The 20,874-nt window shown below is 38.8% G+C and overlaps 1 protein-coding gene across 1 annotated transcript; it reads left to right on the plus strand.

Moving 5' to 3' along the window:
* Nucleotides 1-12,029: 12,029 nt before the first annotated feature.
* Nucleotides 12,030-14,013, plus strand: LOC116258440 (EIN3-binding F-box protein 2-like). Its single transcript, XM_031635603.2, has one exon. It carries the CDS (start codon nucleotides 12,090-12,092, stop codon nucleotides 13,800-13,802), a length of 1,713 nt encoding a protein of 570 aa, XP_031491463.1. The 5' UTR covers nucleotides 12,030-12,089; the 3' UTR covers nucleotides 13,803-14,013.
* The last annotated feature ends 6,861 nt before the right edge of the window (nucleotides 14,014-20,874 follow it).

Consider the following 20,874-nt stretch of genomic DNA (forward strand, 5'->3'; position numbering starts at 1 on the left):
TGCCTTAAAGTTCTGCAGCTTTATCACTAACAGAATGGGAGTTCAAGGAAGTTTCTTTCAGGAGTACTGAACCAAAATTCTCTAGCCAATGTCGTATAAATACACCATTTACTTGCTCCATTTTACTTGCACAATTGTTTGTTTACCAATTTTTGAAAACTTTAAGGCTTCGAGCACTTTAGATTTATGCTTGACAAATATCCATATAAATCTAAATTACCCATAAACACGGTTCACATAATGAATGATAACCTTGAAAAGCTTGGACTAGAGTGGATCCTCATACATTAGAAGAAATTAAATCTAAGTGCTCATGAAGTTGTGGGATGATAGATGTAAGAGCGTGTGACTATTTCCCATCTGATAGGACTCAAGAAACATTATTTGAGTGCTAAACATAAATTGGTAAGCTAAAGGCATCGAAGTTTTCGATTGTTTGATTGTTTATATATACAGGTGACCTAAAGGCATTGAAGTTTTTGAATTACTGTACTTACAACCAAAATTTCTGGCTCTGCCAGTGGTGTCATGCTTGTGAAATCTGTATCTTGTGCACTTTAACACTCCGAAACCGGGTTGTCAAACACGCCTGATGTGTGTTCTGCTACATGCCCTTGATTACCACAAGCTACTAGATCATGTTTCTGGCTTATGATATCAAAAGTTGGCAATTTTTTCCCAGGGACTTGCATGTGTATCGTCCTTTGTTAGGCTTGTGTTTATAACCTTGATTTTTAAGTTTTTTTTTTAGTTGAATTCACCATAGGATTATAAATCCATGCATTTTCTGATTATTGGAGACACTGAATCCAAAACGAGTATTAATCGTATGTCTAAATACTCCATGGTCATGAGTAGGTAATCTAGACAGGATATAGGTAACTAAGTTGCCATCATCATCGATTAGACACGAAAGCACAAGAAGCATACCGAGAAATTGGTCAAAGATATCCAATCCAAAATTAGTATCAGTAGTTCTAAATTCTCCATACTCAAGAGCAGGTAATCTGTATAGGTTATAGGTAATTTGTTCATCGTCAATCATGGTTCAGACACAGGAGCTAATTGATGAGCAATATTCTTGGCTTTGCAGACTTACAAAGTCATAGATTCGAACCCTTTCTTTAATTAAACTATGCACTTGTCACTTTCGTTAGTGAATCTGATCTCAAGATCGAGCTCAATTTATTTTCTTGTGGACATTCCAAAACCCCGGAAGATGTAGAAAATGTAGTAACTTGAGACAAGATCTATAAGAGAAGAAAGGATCCAACTTAGCAGAAGTTTGTCCTTTCTGACACTCATTAAAAACTAGGATTTCAAATTGTTAGCTACTAAAGTATGGAAAGTTCTACATAGGAATATGAAAACAGACAACAAAATGAATTTGTGTTGAATGTCAATGATGAATTGTGAATCGGAGATGAATACGAAAAACCCGCAATCCTCAACCTAAGTCAACACTCTTCAATACCATCAAGATACTGTCCATCAAGCCACCCAGCTCGATCGGCTATGCTACTCATCATTTGGTCCCTAATAGATCAAGGTTTCTTTGCTTGATCTTCAAAATCTCTCTTACATCGAAAAAAACCACGGATCCAAAATCCGACGGCCGAGAAGCCTAATATGAGATCCAAGGTTTTCAAATCCCTGTCGATTAGACATGACGCAATCAAACACCATGTCCAAAATTGCTAGGAAGTTGCAGGAGTGGCCTGGCGGGCTTGAGATCCAACATATACATGTAATTGGGCTGGGTCTTCGTTGGTTCCCAAACTTGATTTGGATTCAATCAGCGAAACTACATAAAGAGTATGCCTCTCATTAGTATTTAGACTTTTTTTTTTTTTGTGGATCTTGTTTCAGATTGGTTATCGGATTCTTTCGACCTGCTCACTTCACTAGTTAGAGATAGTGAAGACACAGGTAACTAAAAAGAATAGACAAATAAAAAAATATAGAAAAAATATTAATATATACTTAAAAAAATAGTTTGCTGTTCATAAACCATACTTGTTAAGTTAATTTCTCCATCTTTTCACATCTGTACTGAAAATCACCAGTACCAAACCGATCCAAAACCTTCAGTTAAAAAAAAAAAACATCCAAGAACCGAAAATGCCTGAACGAAAACCAAAATACAGAGAATCCATAAATGCGAAGAGGCCCCATGATCCAAATGGTTCTTCAAACCGGGCCATTAAGAGGCCAAAAAAGAACATGTCCAAAATGCTTTAAATTTTGGTTGGAATTCGAGTAGCTGCATGCCTGAACACCATGAATGCTAGCTAGAACCATTAATGACAAGTGACAACAGCCAGGGCCCTGGTAAAAGGAACCGTCAAGAGCAACGGCACTGGAAAAGAACCAGTACAGCAGCAGGAATGGTGACAGATAGTGATAAAATCCACCGGCAGGCACTCCTCTAAAAAGTAAATTTATTTTGATACGGGTCGAAATATTATTTTTCAAAATTTTTATATAAAACAAGTAAAAATTTCTAAAATTTATAGAAATTCACTAAACGCGACTAGCAAACTCTAAGGTTGCGTACGATTTCTCATAAATCTTTGACTGAGAACCGAGGGGATCTAAAATCTACGGTAACTGAAATCCACAGTTTTATCAAACACAGCATAGATTTGAGATCGGGTTTTGAAAGGGAGGAGGTCAGACCTCAAAACCATGGATTGAGATATGTGGTGATCTGAGATAGCCAATAACACAACCAAAAGGCAACAACTGCACCCCAACAGCAGACTCCTCCTGAATAGGGGGCTGTTTAACAAGTCGAGCCAACTTGAACTCACCCAATGAAACTCTACTATTTACCAAATGAGTTGAATTCGAGTCCAAATACAAACTCGTTTAGTTTAATGGGTCGAGCTTGAGCTAGACCGGTTAAACTCGGTCAAACTTGATTAAACTTGTAGAGAAAGAATATGTAAAAAAAAAACTTCCCTTTTGCATTAGAAATGAAAAGTTACCCTAATAGTTTTCTTCGAGGCTGGCAATCCACACATTTGGGATTTAAACCTCAATGTCTCACTTTGTATTAAAGATTTTTTTTTATATACATGGGTCGCCTAAGCTTCCGTCGAACCTTTGCCGAGCCGAGTTCGAGTTCTTTATGCTTGAGCTAAGAGAAGTCGAGCTCAAGTTAGCCAAGCGTGTGATACTCGAGTCATGTTCCAGCCAGCCAGGTCGGCTCCTGAACAGCCTTACTTCGATGGGAAGAAAGAGAGAGATCTCCTTTGGTACTTTATTTGAAGAGTATAATTACCCTTGAGAATGAATAGAAGCTCATCCTCTACCCCTTTACCACCCCTTGTATCATAGTAACAAATAATATTTCAGAGTTTTAGTATAATACTGCTAGCTTTAAAACATAAAAAAATAGGATAAATTTTTAAAAATTTAAAAAAATAAAAATTTGAAAAAATAAAATAAATGAGAAAATAATAACACAAACATCAAAAGATAAGTAGATTTTCAACAAATAAAAAACAGAAAAAAAACTGTTTGACATTAAAAAAAATATGAAAAATGTGAAAAAACGAGTTAAAAATGTGTTTTTTCGTTTTTAACGTTTTTTTAAGTTTTAATTGGCATTTAATTTTCTCACCTTTTTTTTCACATTTTTCGAAAATAACTTCTTTTTTCGTAACTATGCGGGCTTGTACACCTGCCCAACCCGCTACCCTACCGCCTTTAGAGAGGGAGTGTGAGATAGTCATTACTGAATATATTGAGACTTCAGAAATCCTGCTTTTCCTGTTCCGGATATACGAAAGGAAAACAATCCAATCAGCGACAGCAGAATGGTAGGCTTTTGGCTGGAAGATGTTGAAGTTTTCCTCCTGCTCTACCTAACCCATCTTAATCAAAGAATACCTATATTCTCATAGCGGTTGCCCCTAGCTAGGAATGTGAATCCATCATACCTACAGTACAGAGTTAACTTTGACGTGACTGTGATTCTTAATAGGTTTGGTTCGATAAACCAGGTTTTTCTGTCCCTGTTCAGTTAGGTTATATTATATTGGTAGCCTAGTTTGGCGCTCTTAAAGAACATTGATCAACTTTCCTGGAGGTGTCCATTTCTCTGTGCAGGTAATTTATTATAAAGATGAAACTTTATTGCCTTCTTGAAAATGATATTGGATTGAACCTACCCTCTTTCAGCAATAAAGCATTATTTGATGGCCTATGATTTCTATAACTTTCTTATGTTGACCCATATAGGTGAGAGGAGGGATATATTACATGATGCAGAAAAAATATTGAAACGTGTAATATCATCTAAATGATCAGCAGGAATTTGAAAGCCACTCTTACAGGATGGGCATTATTAAAAGACAGTTCACCTGATAAATGAAAAAAGCTACGCTGCTTGTTATGGTAGGTAGGTACACCTGATATCTCTAATACCACCAATTCCTTGCAGTGATGTAACATCAGTTGGTTTCATTAAAAATAAAATTGCAGTGATTTAGTTATCTCTAATACCACCAACTTCTTACAGTGATGTAACATCAGTTGGTTTCATTATGAATAAAAAGTACAGTGATTTTATCTTATGCAAAACTCTGAAACCAAGCTTGGTGCCCGAACTGGCCATACCCAAAGCTAAATGGGCCTATTCACAGAGGACAAGAACCACTGAGAACAGTGCATCATGTTTCCTTCAATGATGCCCATACTGTTCCTTGTAGACGCCACTTGTAAAGTCCCAAACTGCAAGAATGTCGTGACTTCAAATCCCACAATTTGCATGCTTTCCTGTAGTGAAACCAAAGCTAGCATGCCCTTAAAAGTATATGTCGACCTCAGTTGTCTTCCCCAGCCAAAGGCATGCCAAGTAGTGGTTAGGGATGAACTAAGTGACATGGACTCCTCAAAAAGGTTGCCGCACTTCATAACTCGAGCATTGGTGAAAATTAAGCTTGGGCATCGGGCCGGCGCATCCGATAAGAGCAGGGTCCAGGCCAGCCCAATGTCAAAAACCCAAGCCTGGGCTCAAGCCCAATCGAGCTGGGTACCCATTGGGTACGCATAGGGGTAGAATCAGGATTTTTTTCAGGGATGAGACAAACAGTCCAACCTCTAGACCTGCGTAGGGTCAAATTGAACTTGAATCCAAACAATACATAGCGCAACTAAAAAAATTTCAATTTTTTCAATGTAATTTTTTTTCAATTCGCTGCATGTTAGAGAGGCCGGATGGACAGCTGGCTAGAAAAATTCACGTACTCTATATATATATATATATATATATATATATATATAACCTGTTTTGTCAGGGATGGCATGGTTTCTCTTCACCTAGCCACAAGACAAAAATGCCTCATTGTTTTCCGCTGTCACCATCAACTTCACCTAACACTCCACAACGTGCAGTGAACCAGCTCCGGGACCAGTTGCTATTGCGACTTTGTAATGCTGACTTAGTTTAACTCCGTCCCTGTAATGAGGAATTCATGTTGCAGCGTCAAGGTCTCATTTATAGTGACAGAGAGTGACACCAAAGTTACACAGGACGACTTTCCGTGCTAGGTTCCTAGCTTCTGTGCTTTCTTCAGTAGTCTCTACATCACCTGTGGAAAGATGCAAGTCCTGCCATTAAGGAAATTGAATAACATGAAAGTTTATGACACTATGGCTGTCAATGGTTTGGATATGATAACTTCCGTTCTATCTAGGTGAATTTGGTTGCATTTACTGATATTTACTGCACCCTGTTGACAGTGGAGTTAGATTAGTTGAAGTCTTGAGTTGTGGTTCAGATCTGGAGTGGATCTGGTGATTATGTGTAGAAATATACACGATTAGCTGGTTTAAGGTAGATGGATGAAGACCTAGTGCTATAATTTCATCTTGAGTTCAACTGAATCCTATGCGCAGTTAGATTGGGTTTTTTTCTAAATCATCATTTATTCTCCTGCCCATATGACTGCCATCTGCTCTCAAATGTTTTAGAATAATGACACCAAAATTCTGGTAACTAAACCCTATGTATGCCTTATGAATGACGGATTAAGTCAAGGCCTGAAACCTTCATATGGAGAAAATTAACAAGTGGAGTTTATGGTTCTCGGAAACCTCTTTTTCTTAAGACTCTGAAGACAATTGCACTGGAATTTATAGTTCAAGAAAAAGTCTGTATCACTAACCACAGGGGTGCAAGCTCTCTAGGGAACTAGACGCCTGGCTACCTGAGTTTGCTTAAGGTGATCAAGTTAAAAGAGGACAAAAAGTTTAATCCCACTTGTGTAACATGTGTTTGTGTACAGCTCAAGCTTTTGAGAGGCTTTTCTGGTGAGCAAGTAAATGATAACCAGGAGTTTGCTTCCAAATAACTCTAATTTTATCTCATTACAGAAGGAAAAAGAGAGACACAGATTGGTACGTGTTCTCATAGCAAGGGAGAAAACCTTCTTGGTAGAGAGGACACTTCATCAGAACTTAACAAACAATACACGGATGGAAATATGGATCAATGCCATCAAATGTGACAAATGGGTAGGTGATCACTTGAAAGCACATCTTGCAGATATTCTTACTTCAAACAACGATCAGCTTGTTTAACTTGATCTCAAGAACTAAACTGGTGTGCTATTATTCCTCCGCATATGGATGCGATCATCTTGCAATAGAAGCTAGGCACGTATTTGGTTCTGTTATTGAGATGTATGGTTAAGATTTACATACAACGTATAGAATTTCAGAAAACTCTGATTATCAAAATGGTTTACTGTCATTCCATGCGTATTTGCATATCCAAATAAATCATTCAAAGAATGAATCTCTGGGCTACCAACCATGCAAATAGCATCCCTGTGCTTGAAAGTTATGAAAAAAGAGATTCAGAAATTCATTTCCAAGCCTAATATTATCTTGAGCAATACTCTGCCAATTCATTGACTTGTAGAGGGCATGAAGAACTATTTTAATATGCAAGATTCAATGTAAGTCTGATGCATATCCTTTCCGCATTGTAGACTAAAGATGTACGCCTGCCATCTCTGTCTTTTCCATAATAAAATTATAGGAGAAAAATCATCTATCTTTTTCTTTTTCCTTCATCTGTATCTCTCAGCCACATGAAGATTGCGTTGAACTTATCCAGGGGCAGAGACCTCCGCTTTCTTAAAAGTTGCATTTCTCCACCAGGTGCAGCTTACCTGATTTATATATCAAACTCTTGTTCATAATTACTAAGTAGAAGAATGGAAAGAAAATGGCCAGATGCATCTGAAACTGGTGTAATAGCATGCAGTGGTTCATGTTGAAAAATTATGTTTCCTTGGACCATGTGCCGAAGACACCTCTGACAAAGTCCTATTACCTTCTCTGACAGTGCCTATACAGAAAGTTCAGGTAGGAAGAGCGTTCAAGCAATGTCTGGGCACGTGAAGTTTGAATTGTGCAAGCAGAGACAGATCTGAAGGAACAATCAACGAAGATGAGCAATTGTATCTCCAAATCACGTGGTTTTGGTAAATCTTGAGTGCTCACACAAAGTATATTAAAATGTGTTATCAGATTTTCAATTTTTGTCAACCCACTTTAACCAACAAAAATGAATTTCCATTAACAAAAAATGTTCCAGGAAACGAGTATTTTTTCTGTATCAGAAAAGTATGCATATTACTTTTGGAAAGTAAAAAAAGCTTAATCAATCATATAGTTTTTAGCATCCACGTAAGGTTTTAAAGAGGACCATGTTTCCTTGTCCAAGGGTGAGGAAGGCCTGTCTTTTGTGAGGTGTAATGTTGAAAAGTGTGCACAGAAGAGAACAAAGATTAATGACTTGGTTCAAGGAATTCAGAAGGTGTCTTTCTTTATTTGAACTTTTAACAAGGAAGTGGCAAAGCTGCCCATAACTTCATAGAATCTCTCTCTCTCTCCTTCCTGCACAACTGCACAATCACAAGTATTTGAGTATATATATATATATATATATATATATATATATATATATATATATATAATTTGATTCGTTGCTTTGGCAAGTAAGATGAAATAGTGAAGCGGATGATGGCAACAAAGAAAGGCCAATCAGGTAAAGGGACTAGGATTAGATGAATGAAATTTTCATTAATAAGTTGTTGGGTTCTATTTATGAGCTATGTAACGATCCAACTCGCCCTCACATCCAACTTGGACCCCTAATCTAATAGATTCCAACTCACTTTCTAACAGTTTTTTATTTCAACTCAAAAAAGTTAGTAACCAGGACAATCAACTACTTAACATCTCTTGTCTAGATCTTTGAAGATATCTCACAATGCGTGAATACGAGACTTTATGATGAACAAAACGCCTCTCTCTCTCATCTTCTCCCACCATGTTTCAATCGCTGTTTGGGAAATGTTATTGTCTCGTACATCTAACCCAAAAATTGGTTTGGATTATTGGACATTTTAAAAGGTGATTTACTTTTTAGGGTAGATGCATGAAACATACTGATGCTGTTCCAAACAGCCTCTTAGGTTTTTACTTTTATTATTTTACAACTTAACTATATGGTTTTACTCTATTTGACTGAAATTTCAATTTCAGTTTTACTCTTTTTCATAAACATCAAACAAGGTAGATGTTTGGCAATTGCCAGATCCATATAAGCAGAAGGTGCAATCTCTTTTTCAATATTCTGAAATGAACCTGTGTTTATCAGGGGGAGTGCCACATGTAGGGCAGCTGTGGGCAGTTGCCCACACCAACGTCATAAAAAGTTTCCTATTTTCATATTGATGCATTTGATTTCGCTTGCTTATACAGTGCTACCTCCTATGCTTCCCATTTGCTACATCAAGGCTAGCTGAGATGATTTCTATATCCCATGTGCTTCAATGTCAAAAAAATCCCAAACTCCCATTATATAACTGGTTTTTTGCTTTATATTTTCATTTTCATTTTTGATATATTTTTTCCCATGTGCTCAAATGATCACATGTTAAAGGCACTCCAATCGAGTAAAAACACGGCAAAGTTGCTGACATGCAACTTTTGTAACAGAAGCATGTGACAAAAGTACGAAAACTCTATTCCTCCGTTGAAGGGTGCTGAGGAAACCAATCCCCGATGGAACGCGATCAGGCCATTTGTCTCGTTCTTCAAACACTAGGAACAGGACGCCTCGTTCCTGGACGTTTGAAAAATGGCATAGCAGTTAACGTTCCTGGACGTTCTTTCCACCAGATTGCTGTAATTTTAGATCATTTTCGGATCTCAGATCCGAGGATTTGAGGTCAGACCCCATTCTATCCGACCTATATCAAAGATATCAAATACTCACTTTTACAAAGTGGTGAAATATAGTATTTGTTTGTAGGGTGAGGGTCTCACATAAAAAGGATCTCCGATCAACCTTGGATCTAAAAGTTGTGCATTGTAAGATCCTCAGTTTGTAACAAACCGACCTTCTTAGTAGTTCAGGTCACACCTGAAAAACAGTGGATTGATCAGAAATCCTAGTGATCTCAGATGACCGGCAGATCTTAGATCCATGGTGAAAGAAGCACACCTTAAGGTCTCAAAACCAGGTTAACAAACCCGGGTTTCTGGAAATCCTGGTTTTAAGTGTCTCCTGTCTTATGCCTCAAGGAGTCATTTGGCAGAGGAGACACTTTGTGAGTGTCTAATTAATCTGCCTCAGAAATTGAGGTCTAAAATTTTTTTTTGAGGAATATGTCCCTCGGCCTCTATGATAGATTCATTGGACATTAAAACTATCATTCCATGAACCAGACCGAATCCAAGGGTTTAACTCCACTATCACACAAAACATATGGCAAGTTATACATGTCGTTTACCTCACAGTAAACAGTTAAAAGGTTGGTTAAGAAGCCACAGATGAAATACCCTTAGATGAAAGCCTCAAGCATCTAACATACATAAAAGAAAAATTGAAGTTCTTAACATGAATATATATATATATATGAGTTATTATGAGTTATGCTAGATGGCTAAAAATTTAAATTTCATCACTAAAAAACAATTGTTGCATGAACATTAACGACACCTTATGATGCAACAACAGTTCATTGTGTTTTTAGCAATGATTCATCATACTTTGACCAACTTGATTTATAATTTTTACAATTCTCCCATGTATATACGCTAAGCTTAACCTGGCTGGACATTAGGACATAAGCGTGGTCCACGGGCCGACCCACCTCAAGCCAACTTTGCGGAGATGGGTCTGGCTTGCACCAACTCTTAAAGCAAGCCCGGTCGGCATGTTCTGCAGCATAGATATTTGTTACGGACACTACCGACAGTTTTTTGAAGCAAACATTGAAAGGAGGACGGACGCGGAGCGCTGTAAAGTGTGGGAGCAAGAGAGGTCGGCCCCGCTGGTTCCGTGCAAAGGACCGTTGGACACCCTGTGGCCTTAAACCCGGATCATGGAGCACGGCTGTCCCACCTGACCTGTCAGCGTAAGGCATGGTCCGACGGCTGCCTACGGACACTGCAATCCTAGAAATAGGTCCGTCCTTGGAAACAGCTCTTTTGCTACCAGAGATCCGCAGGGGTCGACTCGTATTAACGATACGGCTCGCCCGCGTCAGTATCCGTCCCGGTCGTCTGACTCCTCTGTCCTCCCCGTACTCCGGTCATTCTCCGGTCACTAAACTCACTGTAACGTCCGCCAGTCATGGCGTTTTGTTGACGTATTAAATGAAAAATTTATGATCTTTTTAATATGAAAACTCAATTAATTGTTAGGTATGAATGGACAGTCAAATTTGACTTGGATCTTTTAATATGAAAACTCAATTAATTATTAATATAAGTGGTCAGTCAAATTAGACTTGGAGTTGGACGTCTCGGTCCACTAAATTAGGAACATTAAATTCGAGACAAGGTTTTCAACTCAATACTTTCTTACATTTTTTTATCATTTTGTTATATATATATATAGTGAAATTGAGATTGTGTCCAAGTTTTATTATGAAAACTCATTAAAGAGAACGACGATGACAGGGCACTAACTTGATTCAAAATATTCAGCATGGCAATGTCGACATTTTACATTTAACATAAAACTTCAATTATATAAAGGTGTCTGGTTTACAAGTACGTATATAATACTCAACACGAATCTACATCTTAACTAGAACTAATATAATAAGAACCAATCGTAATCAGCCGAGTTTGGTCACAAACCAAATCGGGTGCATGTTTCGCCCCGAGTCGAGTCTCAGCGAGACATGACAGTTCAAATGCTGATATCTAACTACACGAAGTTAGTACATCGAGATATTTTATTGCAAACCGGTTTGTTTCGTTCGTTCTTGTTATATAAACGAATCGCTTTTTTAGTTCCGATACGGGCGATGCGGTTGGATGGTGGCCCTAGAAGAAGAGGGTGGTTGGATGCGCACACTGGAAAGGGGGGGAATACCGCCTAAAGGTGGGGGAAGGGAAAGGCTGAAACCTGTTTATGGTTCAATGGAACCGCACGGTGCCAGAACAGGGAAGGCCCCATCCGAAATTAAGACTGGGTTCGTTGTATACACCAAAGCAGCTGCATGGGCTATTTTCCGTGACCATTCCTTCGTTTCTTACTAAAAATTATATGCTGAACTTTCGTATCTGTTGCTTAAAATATTAAGTTACAGACGGAGAAAGAGATACGTTTCCTTGGTTCTTTAATGGTGTACATTTTTCTGAAGGTCCGATCCTTCTGCCTTAATCCTCAAGACAAGCTTCTGTTTCTGATTTGTTCTGCAGAAGGCAGTAGCTTTTCCGGGATATAATTCATGTATTAAGATGAGTGGGAAACGAATTTTCTCTTTTCTTTAATAAGAGAGACAGAAAGAGAGAGGGAGGACTAGCGGCATGCTGCCTGCAGGTCCACTCGACTCGAAGCATGTGCAAAGGATCAATGAACTTGAATGGTTCAGCGGACCTCCACGTCTTCCAGGTACTGCTGCTCACGGTACCTCCCCTTCAATTCCCTGTGATACCGACGTCACAACCTTCACACTAGTTTATTGCGTCCATATAATAGTAGTTATCCAGGCGTCTTTGTGTCCCTCTCATACTCACTATACTCTTTCTTCCTCTCCCTGTGTATGAACATGGCCGGCAGGGAACCTGCTCCAAGGAGGAAGAGAGCCAGACTGATGAAGCGGAAGGGCTGCGAGGAAGACGAAGGAAAGAGCCATGAAAACCCATTCGACCGGCTGCCGGAGGAGTGCATCCTGAAGATATTCAGCTGCAACCCCGACCCATCCGATCGTTGGTCCTGCGCTGCGGTGTCAAAGAAATGGCTCAACCTGCAAGCCCAGATGAAGAGGTCAGACTTCAAGCTCGAGCCACCCGCCCCATGCAGGGCCGCCACCCGCTTCAGCAGGTGCTTGGAGGGCTGCAGTTCAGTGGACACGCGGCTGGCGGCCATGGTGGTGGCGAAGTTCTGGAGGGGAAAGATCACCAGCCTGAGCATCAGAGGGGACTCGCTGGACTACTCGTCCGATCCACACGGGGTGCTGACGGACCATGGGCTTCGGATCGTCGGTTCGAGTTTCCCTTACCTCAAGTCCCTGGCCTTGTGGGGATGTCTCCGGGTGACTTCCCGGGGACTTACCAGCATGGCACAGGGCTGCGGCCTACTGGAGAAGCTCGATCTCTGCGAGTGCCCCTTGCTCACAGACGAAGGCATGGTCGCAGTCGCTACTCTGTTAACTAATCTCCTCACGTTGAGTATCGACTCATGCAGAAACGTGGGGAACGGAACTCTCAAGGCCTTTGGGACACATGCCCTACGCCTGGAGTCCATTTCCATTGTGGGCTGCCCTCTTGTGGGGGATGAAGGCCTCCCTGCCCTTGGAGATTTGCCCAACTTGAAGAGGCTGAAGCTTGCGAGGGTCTCCTCAGATCTCACTGTGGTCCTTGAAAATGTGAGGCATGCAAAGAAACTGGCCGTCGTTTCACTGGAGGAACTTCCTTGTGCGCTGCCCAATGAGCAGAAGCAGCTCATAAAGGACTGTGGCCCTCTTGGATCGTGTGTACCTCGCCTTAGGGAATTTGGGTTGCAGTGCTTCAACCTTAGGAGCGTGTCCCTGTGCAGATGCAGTCTGCTTGATGACAATGCACTGGTGAGTCTAGCCAGAGGGGCAGCTGCCTTGGAGAGCCTGGCCCTAGAGTGCTGCAACAGGGTCTCTTTCTATGGGTTGGTGCAGGTGCTAAGCAATTACAGCAAGAGCCTTAAGGTCCTGTCTTTGGTCAAGTGCAAGGGAATTGTGGAACCATTGACTTGGGCTGCCCAAGTACCAGCACCTTCATGCACCGTGTTAGAAACCCTGGTGATCGAACACTGCCCGGGCATAAGAGATGGCTTCTTTCAGTGGCTTGGGAGGGCGTGTTGGCAGCTGCATGAACTGGAGCTCATTGGGCTGGGTGCCATATCTGATAAGGGTCTTCTGAGCCTCGTCCTGGGTTGTGGGCAGGGGAGCCCAGGCCTGGACAGGGTGTACATGAGTGGGTGCACTGGGCTCACGGATCTGTCTGTCTTCTGTATAGCGAGCGTGTTTGGGGAAGAGTTGAGGTCACTGGGTTTAGTGGACTGCCAAGGAGTTAGCAGTAGGTGCATGGAAGTCATTTCTGCCTGTTGCCCTAAGTTGGTGGACTTGGACCTCTCGAGGTGTAAGATTACAGACGATGAACTAGTTTATCTTGATAGGATTCATGGCTTGATGGGGTTGAACCTAAAGAACTGCCTTAGTTTGAGCAGAAAGGCCTTGGACTCCTTTGAGAGAACCCATTTTGAGTGTGATATAGTCTTTTAATTACGAGAGTTGAATAGTTTTTTTATGTTTGGAGCACATGTAAAAGTGTTGCATGGAAAATCCGAGGCATATGTTGTACTAAGTTGGTGAGCAAGAAGTTTTTTTTCCCAATTTTACCTAGTGGAGAGATCTTCTCGTTTTCTTTTTGTATTATCTTGTTTCTTGTGTAGGTGTGCCCCATTATTATTATGGAAGGATAACTTATCTCTGATGTATGCTCTTTTTTGCCTTCTCCTTTTTCTTGAGAACGAGGGACAGTACCAAGTCTTTTGGATATGTCGACTGTGCTGACGCAAAAGGTGCATGCCTGTCATAATTAAAGGTCCTTCTTCTCCATCGAGTACTTCCCTCCTTCCCCTTCTTTGGATAATAATGAGACCCATTTTTCTACTAATGCTAGTAGAAAAACGATCGAGCATACACGACCGGTATCAGTATAACCTTGTCCACGACAAAAAATCCCTACCATAAACATGCACTCTGCTCTCATGGCAAAGGACGCAAGCTCCAGGCTTTGAACTCGAGTTTACCTTATGTATAAATCCTTTACACCAACCTACTCGGCTTTAAAATCTAGAGAAATGAATGAAATATCATATGCAAAATTAATTATTCTTTTGTGCTTTCACGTCAAGTATTCTATTGTTTATGATCTCTTCAAGAGAATGGTTCAATGGGATCCCATCGAGTATGGATTGTTGGAGGACATTTTTTTTGTCGCAAACAAAGAGTCACCGACATGCAAGTTAAAGTACTAAAGTACTGCAAAAGCAGTATTTCAAGGGCATTGAAACCTAACAAACCTTATATAAACCATGTATTATGGAAGGCAAAGAAGTTAAATGTGAGCATTAGATTTTTTTTTTTTTTTAACCGACCCTACGTTGTTCACCCAAAGTATTCTTTATGTAATTAAGAGATGTTAGCTTAAGTAAACGTGACAATGACTAAAGGTGTTTGGAATCCGAGACATTTACATCACCAATCAGGAATCAAGTGATGAAGTGACTTGGTTCCCCTCCCCTGACTACAAGCGGTCCCATAAAGAATGACCATGCGTGATGGGTGGTCACATTCCAGTTTCTTGCAGGGCGTGGGACTTTGTGGGCCTCGCCTGCAAACAGGTTGGCTTTTGTCAGAAGCACCAAGGAATCATAAAAGATGCCTACCTGTAGTCACCAAACCCTGTCTTTACATCATCTGTTTGATTTGATCGTCAACTCATATACATCCTGTTCTGTGCAAACCCACATGCACCGGTTTCCTTCGTCCTGCATCTCTCTTCTTCCTCCCTCCTCTTCTTCAAAGTTTAGTTTTGTATCTGGGTTTGATCTTTCTTGAAATAAATATAAATAGAATAAGTTCAAATCGGCATTTAAAATTGTAAAGGTTAATTCAGCGTGATGTATATACACGACATTAGAGGTGTAAATTAGGGCCGGAGTTTGGGTAATTAGAAGTAATTATTGTGTCTGACCGGTTAGAAGCGGCTTGCTTCTTTCATCTTCCATGTTGATTATAGAAGAGGGAGTGGCTACCTGCTTCAGCTGTTCTAAAACCAGTGGCTACGTGTGCGCTCTTTTTTTCACTTTATAAAAGACTGCCAGAGAAGCTTATCTCTTTCTGTCATGTTTGACTTCTCTCTAAACATAATCACCGGATGCATTGCATTCAGAAGTATAATGGGAGAAGCTCAATGATTTATCCACATGCTGTCATATATATATATATATATATATATATATATATATATAAACTGTTTCTTAAAGTCATCAAGCTATCTAATCAAATCAGATGTTACGGATGAAAATTTATCATCTAATATTAGATCACATTTTTTTTCTTTGTTTTTTCAGCTATCCGTGTATTTCTTATGAACGATTTTGATTAGATGACTGAATGACTCAAAGAAGATAGAAGATAGAGAACAATTCACTCACATGTGTTATATATATATAGCGGCGAAACTATAAATTTTTCATAAGAGGAGCTCAATTAAAGTTTCTAAATTTTGACAATAGCCGAAATATCATTTTTCAAAACTTTTATATAAAACAAGTGATATTATTTAAAATTTACATATAATTTTTTTTAAAAAAGTTTTAAGGTGGGGTCAGGATCCATGCGGCCCCTATATATATATATATATATATAGCCACTGCGTGGTAGATTTAGGAGAGGATCATGTGCAGCGAGGGGTATGTTCAAGGAACCTAGAAGAAAAGTTAAAAAAGGGCCATAAGAAGGACATGGTGATGTTTCCCGTGAAGCTTCCAAGACACCGCCGGTACACAGCTCAAGGCCAAAACCAGCGGTGCATAAGTAGATTGTTTTACCCGAAGTCCTCGTGAGTATTCCCGGCCTCTTTGATGCTCCAATACCTTTCTCGTCGTTTACGTTCTTTCCCCTTTCACACAAAAGATGCTAAACCCAATCCTTGCTCTTTTGGTTGTTTCCATACTGATCTTGTGATATCAAGTCATTCCAAATGGTTCTGCAGATTGTTAAACCTGCAGCTATAATCTCTAGATTCGGATATCGGATTTCTTCATATTACGAGACATTTGTTTTTGTAGCTATGACAATGATCCTGAATTTAAATTAAACATGGTGCCAATGATATAAAGGGCCGAACATGATTAGCTTAATTTGTAAAGCATTACGTTCTCCTTAAAATCAATTCTTCTATCAATCTTACTTAATGTTCCTAGATTTTGTAAACAATGAACTTTGCCGCAACGGTTGGGCTTGGGGGAGTTACTCGAATTTGGTGTCGATAAATCCAATTTAGATTTGATGTCCAACTGCATGGCTTAAAAGAATCTAATGTAGATGAAAAAAATTTGACGTCCCATTAAGAAAACAGATTGGATTCAGATTTCAAAAAATAGTATCCAATCATATTCAGATCCATATTAAAGTAAATAAATAATTGGATTCAGATGAATGGATGGATGTAGCTCTAAATAAGTAGTTTCTATCCAATATCTGTAATGCGGTTTCAATTCAGTTTAAAAGTTGGATTTTGGAATGGGTTGTTAATACGAAATTTTGACTTGGATCCTAAATTTGGATTCGGATTGAGATATGCTAGAGACCTTTATTTCAAAGAGGAATTAAATGTGCCGTCCAATTCAAAAACCAACCAAATTATCTTATTTCCCCATGTACAATTGCATAATATCGGCAGTGTCAAGCTGATTCCTCTGAGTTGGCAAGTAATCAGATAAGGGGTTCTATTAATTGCAGGACCATCTTCTCCAAAATGAGATTTCTGATGGAGGTGTTTAACACAGTAAATGGCGCATGCACACACGCACACACACATAATTTTTCTTTCACTCTACAACAAGGGCAGAAGAAGGCGCTGGCAACGAGTCCGCAATTGTCCACACAGACCCACAAAGAGTACTCATCTTTATATTGACATTTTCAGAGTAATTTTCTCATTTACACATTGATGCTTCTTAAAAATTTAAAACTTATTACCAGTACCTCTTTTTCTTGCTCCCTTCCTTCTCTAGAGAGCCTTCTTCCTTGGCCTGACTTTTTTCTCTGTTGTGCTTAAAGGCACCCATCATTAATTTTCTTTAATTTGATACCATGTTAACATAGATTTATGAAGAAATTCCAGACAAAATCTGCATTTAATTGTGATATATGTCCTTTGAATTGGACCTTCTGTGGAGGTACCCGAAATGATCTCTGTTCAGATCCAGCAAGCAACTAATTCCGTATTGTATTATTGTATCCTAGCTTCACACTGGTCAAGATTCCTCCGGGCACTTTTGGAGTTGATCATCAATCAAAGGAAAATTACCATTCGAAATGACTGCTAGAAAAGCTATATGTAGATCTGCCTGCAGCTGGAGGAAGACCACTGTAACTACTAATAAGACCAAAGCTAAACCCAGACTTTACTGTCCCAATGCATATAATCAACTATAAACAGCTCAGTTATTAATTATCTTTATGTTCATTAATTGTTTCTCCAATATCATAAACTTTTTCTGGTTACTTAATTCCCTGACGATAATGGGAGAAAACAATTTAGAAGTCATATTTATCCATTTAATATTCAGCTGGCAAGCATTGAAGGTACTCTTTCTGACCATTTAAACCTATCTTCATGTTCATCTTCATTGTTGACTGTCCTAGCAACTTGACCTAAGATTATCATACTTGTTCCTTAGCAGCACCTTCTGTACCTAATTGAGATGACAATTATTAGCTTTAAATTCGAAAAACACATCAACCTCTTCAGAGAATCCGAAGACATTGAGCTGGGGCAGATGCAACGCTTTAATCATCCATAGGAGTTCAGTGAAAATGCACATAAATCAAGTCATGGCTCCAACCTTGATCCCATGATATTCTTCAAGAAATGAGCAGGTTGTTCAATATGACGACTAGTTTCAGGGTATGAAATTAATGCAATGCCCATCAACTACTGAAAGAACAACCCTCTAGTGATGGCTTGCATGATCCAACCCAACTGAGGATACGCCCCCCACTTTTACTCAAAATCAACAATGAAAAAGAGTACAGAAATCAACGAAAGCTTAGCAGAGAACAAGTTGAAACAGAACAACTGTAGAGCTAAAAACAGAGGACCCTACCAACAGCTCAGCAACTCTTTACTAGATCAGAGGCTAAAACCAACAAGAAGAAGAGGATACAAGAAGATTTTCGCCAACCTTCCTCCACAAATTCCTTTCTAATTGCTGGCCACAACTCAGATGAGTTGACGGATTCATGTCTTAATTTTACCTTGGAATAGAAGTCGATCACAAGACTCATTAAGAAATGGTGTTCATTTCCACTCCAGCGCGCAGTAGAACATTCTTGAACTGAGCCCAAAGGATGCATACTCCGATTCTACGGTCTCCTTAACCGACAAAGCCTGAATCTTTAATTATCGAAACATTGACGAACAGGTTAAGAGAAAGATTGTTTTTTGCGATCTTTATTGTTATCTTAATACTTCTTAATCACGAATAGATGTCAACATTTGAAAAATACACCAGCTATATATATAACATTGTCTGGAATTTCTCTTAGACTTAGAACACACAAACACACACACACACAATATATATACATACATACATACATACATATATATATATATATATATATATATATATATAAGGTGAAATCCTCTGGCCGTTCAGATCTCTATCCAATCATGGAGCCTAATACAATGCATCGGGCAGGCATGATTAAAAAAACAAACATTTATCAATAAATTCTAATATTGAAATGATTTAATAATAAATTGGAAAGAGAGGGAGAAGACATATTGAGACAGTGGCTGTACAAATGGAACAAGTTGCAAGAACATTTATAAACTTTCTTGAATATATGGTTGCAAGGGATTTATGCTTTTGAAGGAGAAGATTAAGAAGTCAAGCAGTCAATGACAATAAATGATAACTTTAACATTTTTACTTAATTAGTTAGTTGAACTGATGAATCAAGTCATCTTGGATGCGGAACTGATCATGACGGTTGAATATTTCTTATTTTGTAATATTTGTGAAGGACCTGTTGATTTTTCACAGGAATAATATATTTCTTGCCTTTAATTTTCTGACTTTTTTATAACTTTTTTGCTTTTTGGCTGCTTTATTTTTCAATTGAAAACTGAATTTTCAACTTTTTACGTTATATTATATGGAGATATTTTAGAAAAATGCACCCGAAGAATTGGCTTTTAAAACACATCTAAAATTTCCTATTGTTAAAAAGATACTTAAGTTTTACGCCATTAGTAAAGACAAATTGTAAGATAATTATTGAATTGAATTGGTGCGTGTGATATAAAAATTTTGAAAAAGGTGGCCAAATTGACATCCTAATCTTTCCGGGACATTTCTGCAACTTGCTGTGGCCAAATTGACATGCTACGCTTTGGACATTTTTACAACTTGATGTTGCTTAAGGAAGTAACATAAATATAAACAATAAATAAGTTGGTTAGTCATGACTTCACTCAATAATTTAATAAGTGTCCAGTAATTGCTTAATATATTATTTAGTAACAGTGTCCAGTAATATAATTACTCATTTTCCAACTAATAATCAATCAGGACCTACTTAATTTGCACTTTTCTAACGAACCACAACCTTTTTTTTTTGCAAATCAATCTGCAACACTCGGTGCTTAGTTCTTTTTTTCACAAGAATAATGTGAGATTAGGCAATTAACTGCTACCTTTTTTAGTCAGCTATCAAGGGGACACTTAACATTTGAGTTATATTACATTCACCCACTTCAGTAACTATGAGGAATTTGTCACCTCTATGCTCACAAGGCCTCTCACAATGCAATACATAGATGTTGTTGCCATATTACAGATACATGAGACGAGGTGAGCACTTCATGTTGAAGAAGAGGCTGGAATCAACCACCATTCAACGTTTATTGCACAACGAATAATGATAAGCAGCCGTGCACTTGCAATAATTGCAACATGTAAAGAAGATTTTCTCAAGGTAGCAGCAACTTCAGCAGAAAGTCTCGGTAAACGAAAAAATGAAAGACAACCTGCAAATCTCTACAGAAGAATGATGTGCCAAATTTGCAACAAGCCAAATCATGTGGCACTGAATTGCTGACGTTGATTCAATCATGCATTTCAAGCTGAAGATGTTCCAAAGGCCCTTGTTTCTTTAGGGGGTGTTTGATGCACAGGAAAGAATTTAACGTGGCAAAATTTTTTGGAAAATTTTTCAGGAAAAAAAAAACAGGATGAAATTTAACCCTTTTTCGATTTGAGGTCATGTTTGATGCACTGAAAGAATTTAACCTGTTAATTTTTACCATGTTTGATGCACAATGAAGAATTTAACCTGCTAAATTTAACCATGTTTGATACACATGGTAAAAAATTTAGAGGACTTTTTTACAGAAATGAAATAAGCTGTATGACAACATTGCGGCCTTATAGAAGAACCCATTGCAACAATAATAAATAAAAAACATGCAAGTGAACTAATATCCAAGTCATTGCATATTGGAATGCTGGTTACACAAACACACGCCATCAATGTAAATGGAAATCCACCC

The sequence above is a fragment of the Nymphaea colorata genome, chromosome 8 (assembly GCF_008831285.2).
Source record: "Nymphaea colorata isolate Beijing-Zhang1983 chromosome 8, ASM883128v2, whole genome shotgun sequence".
Lineage (NCBI taxonomy): Eukaryota > Viridiplantae > Streptophyta > Magnoliopsida > Nymphaeales > Nymphaeaceae > Nymphaea > Nymphaea colorata.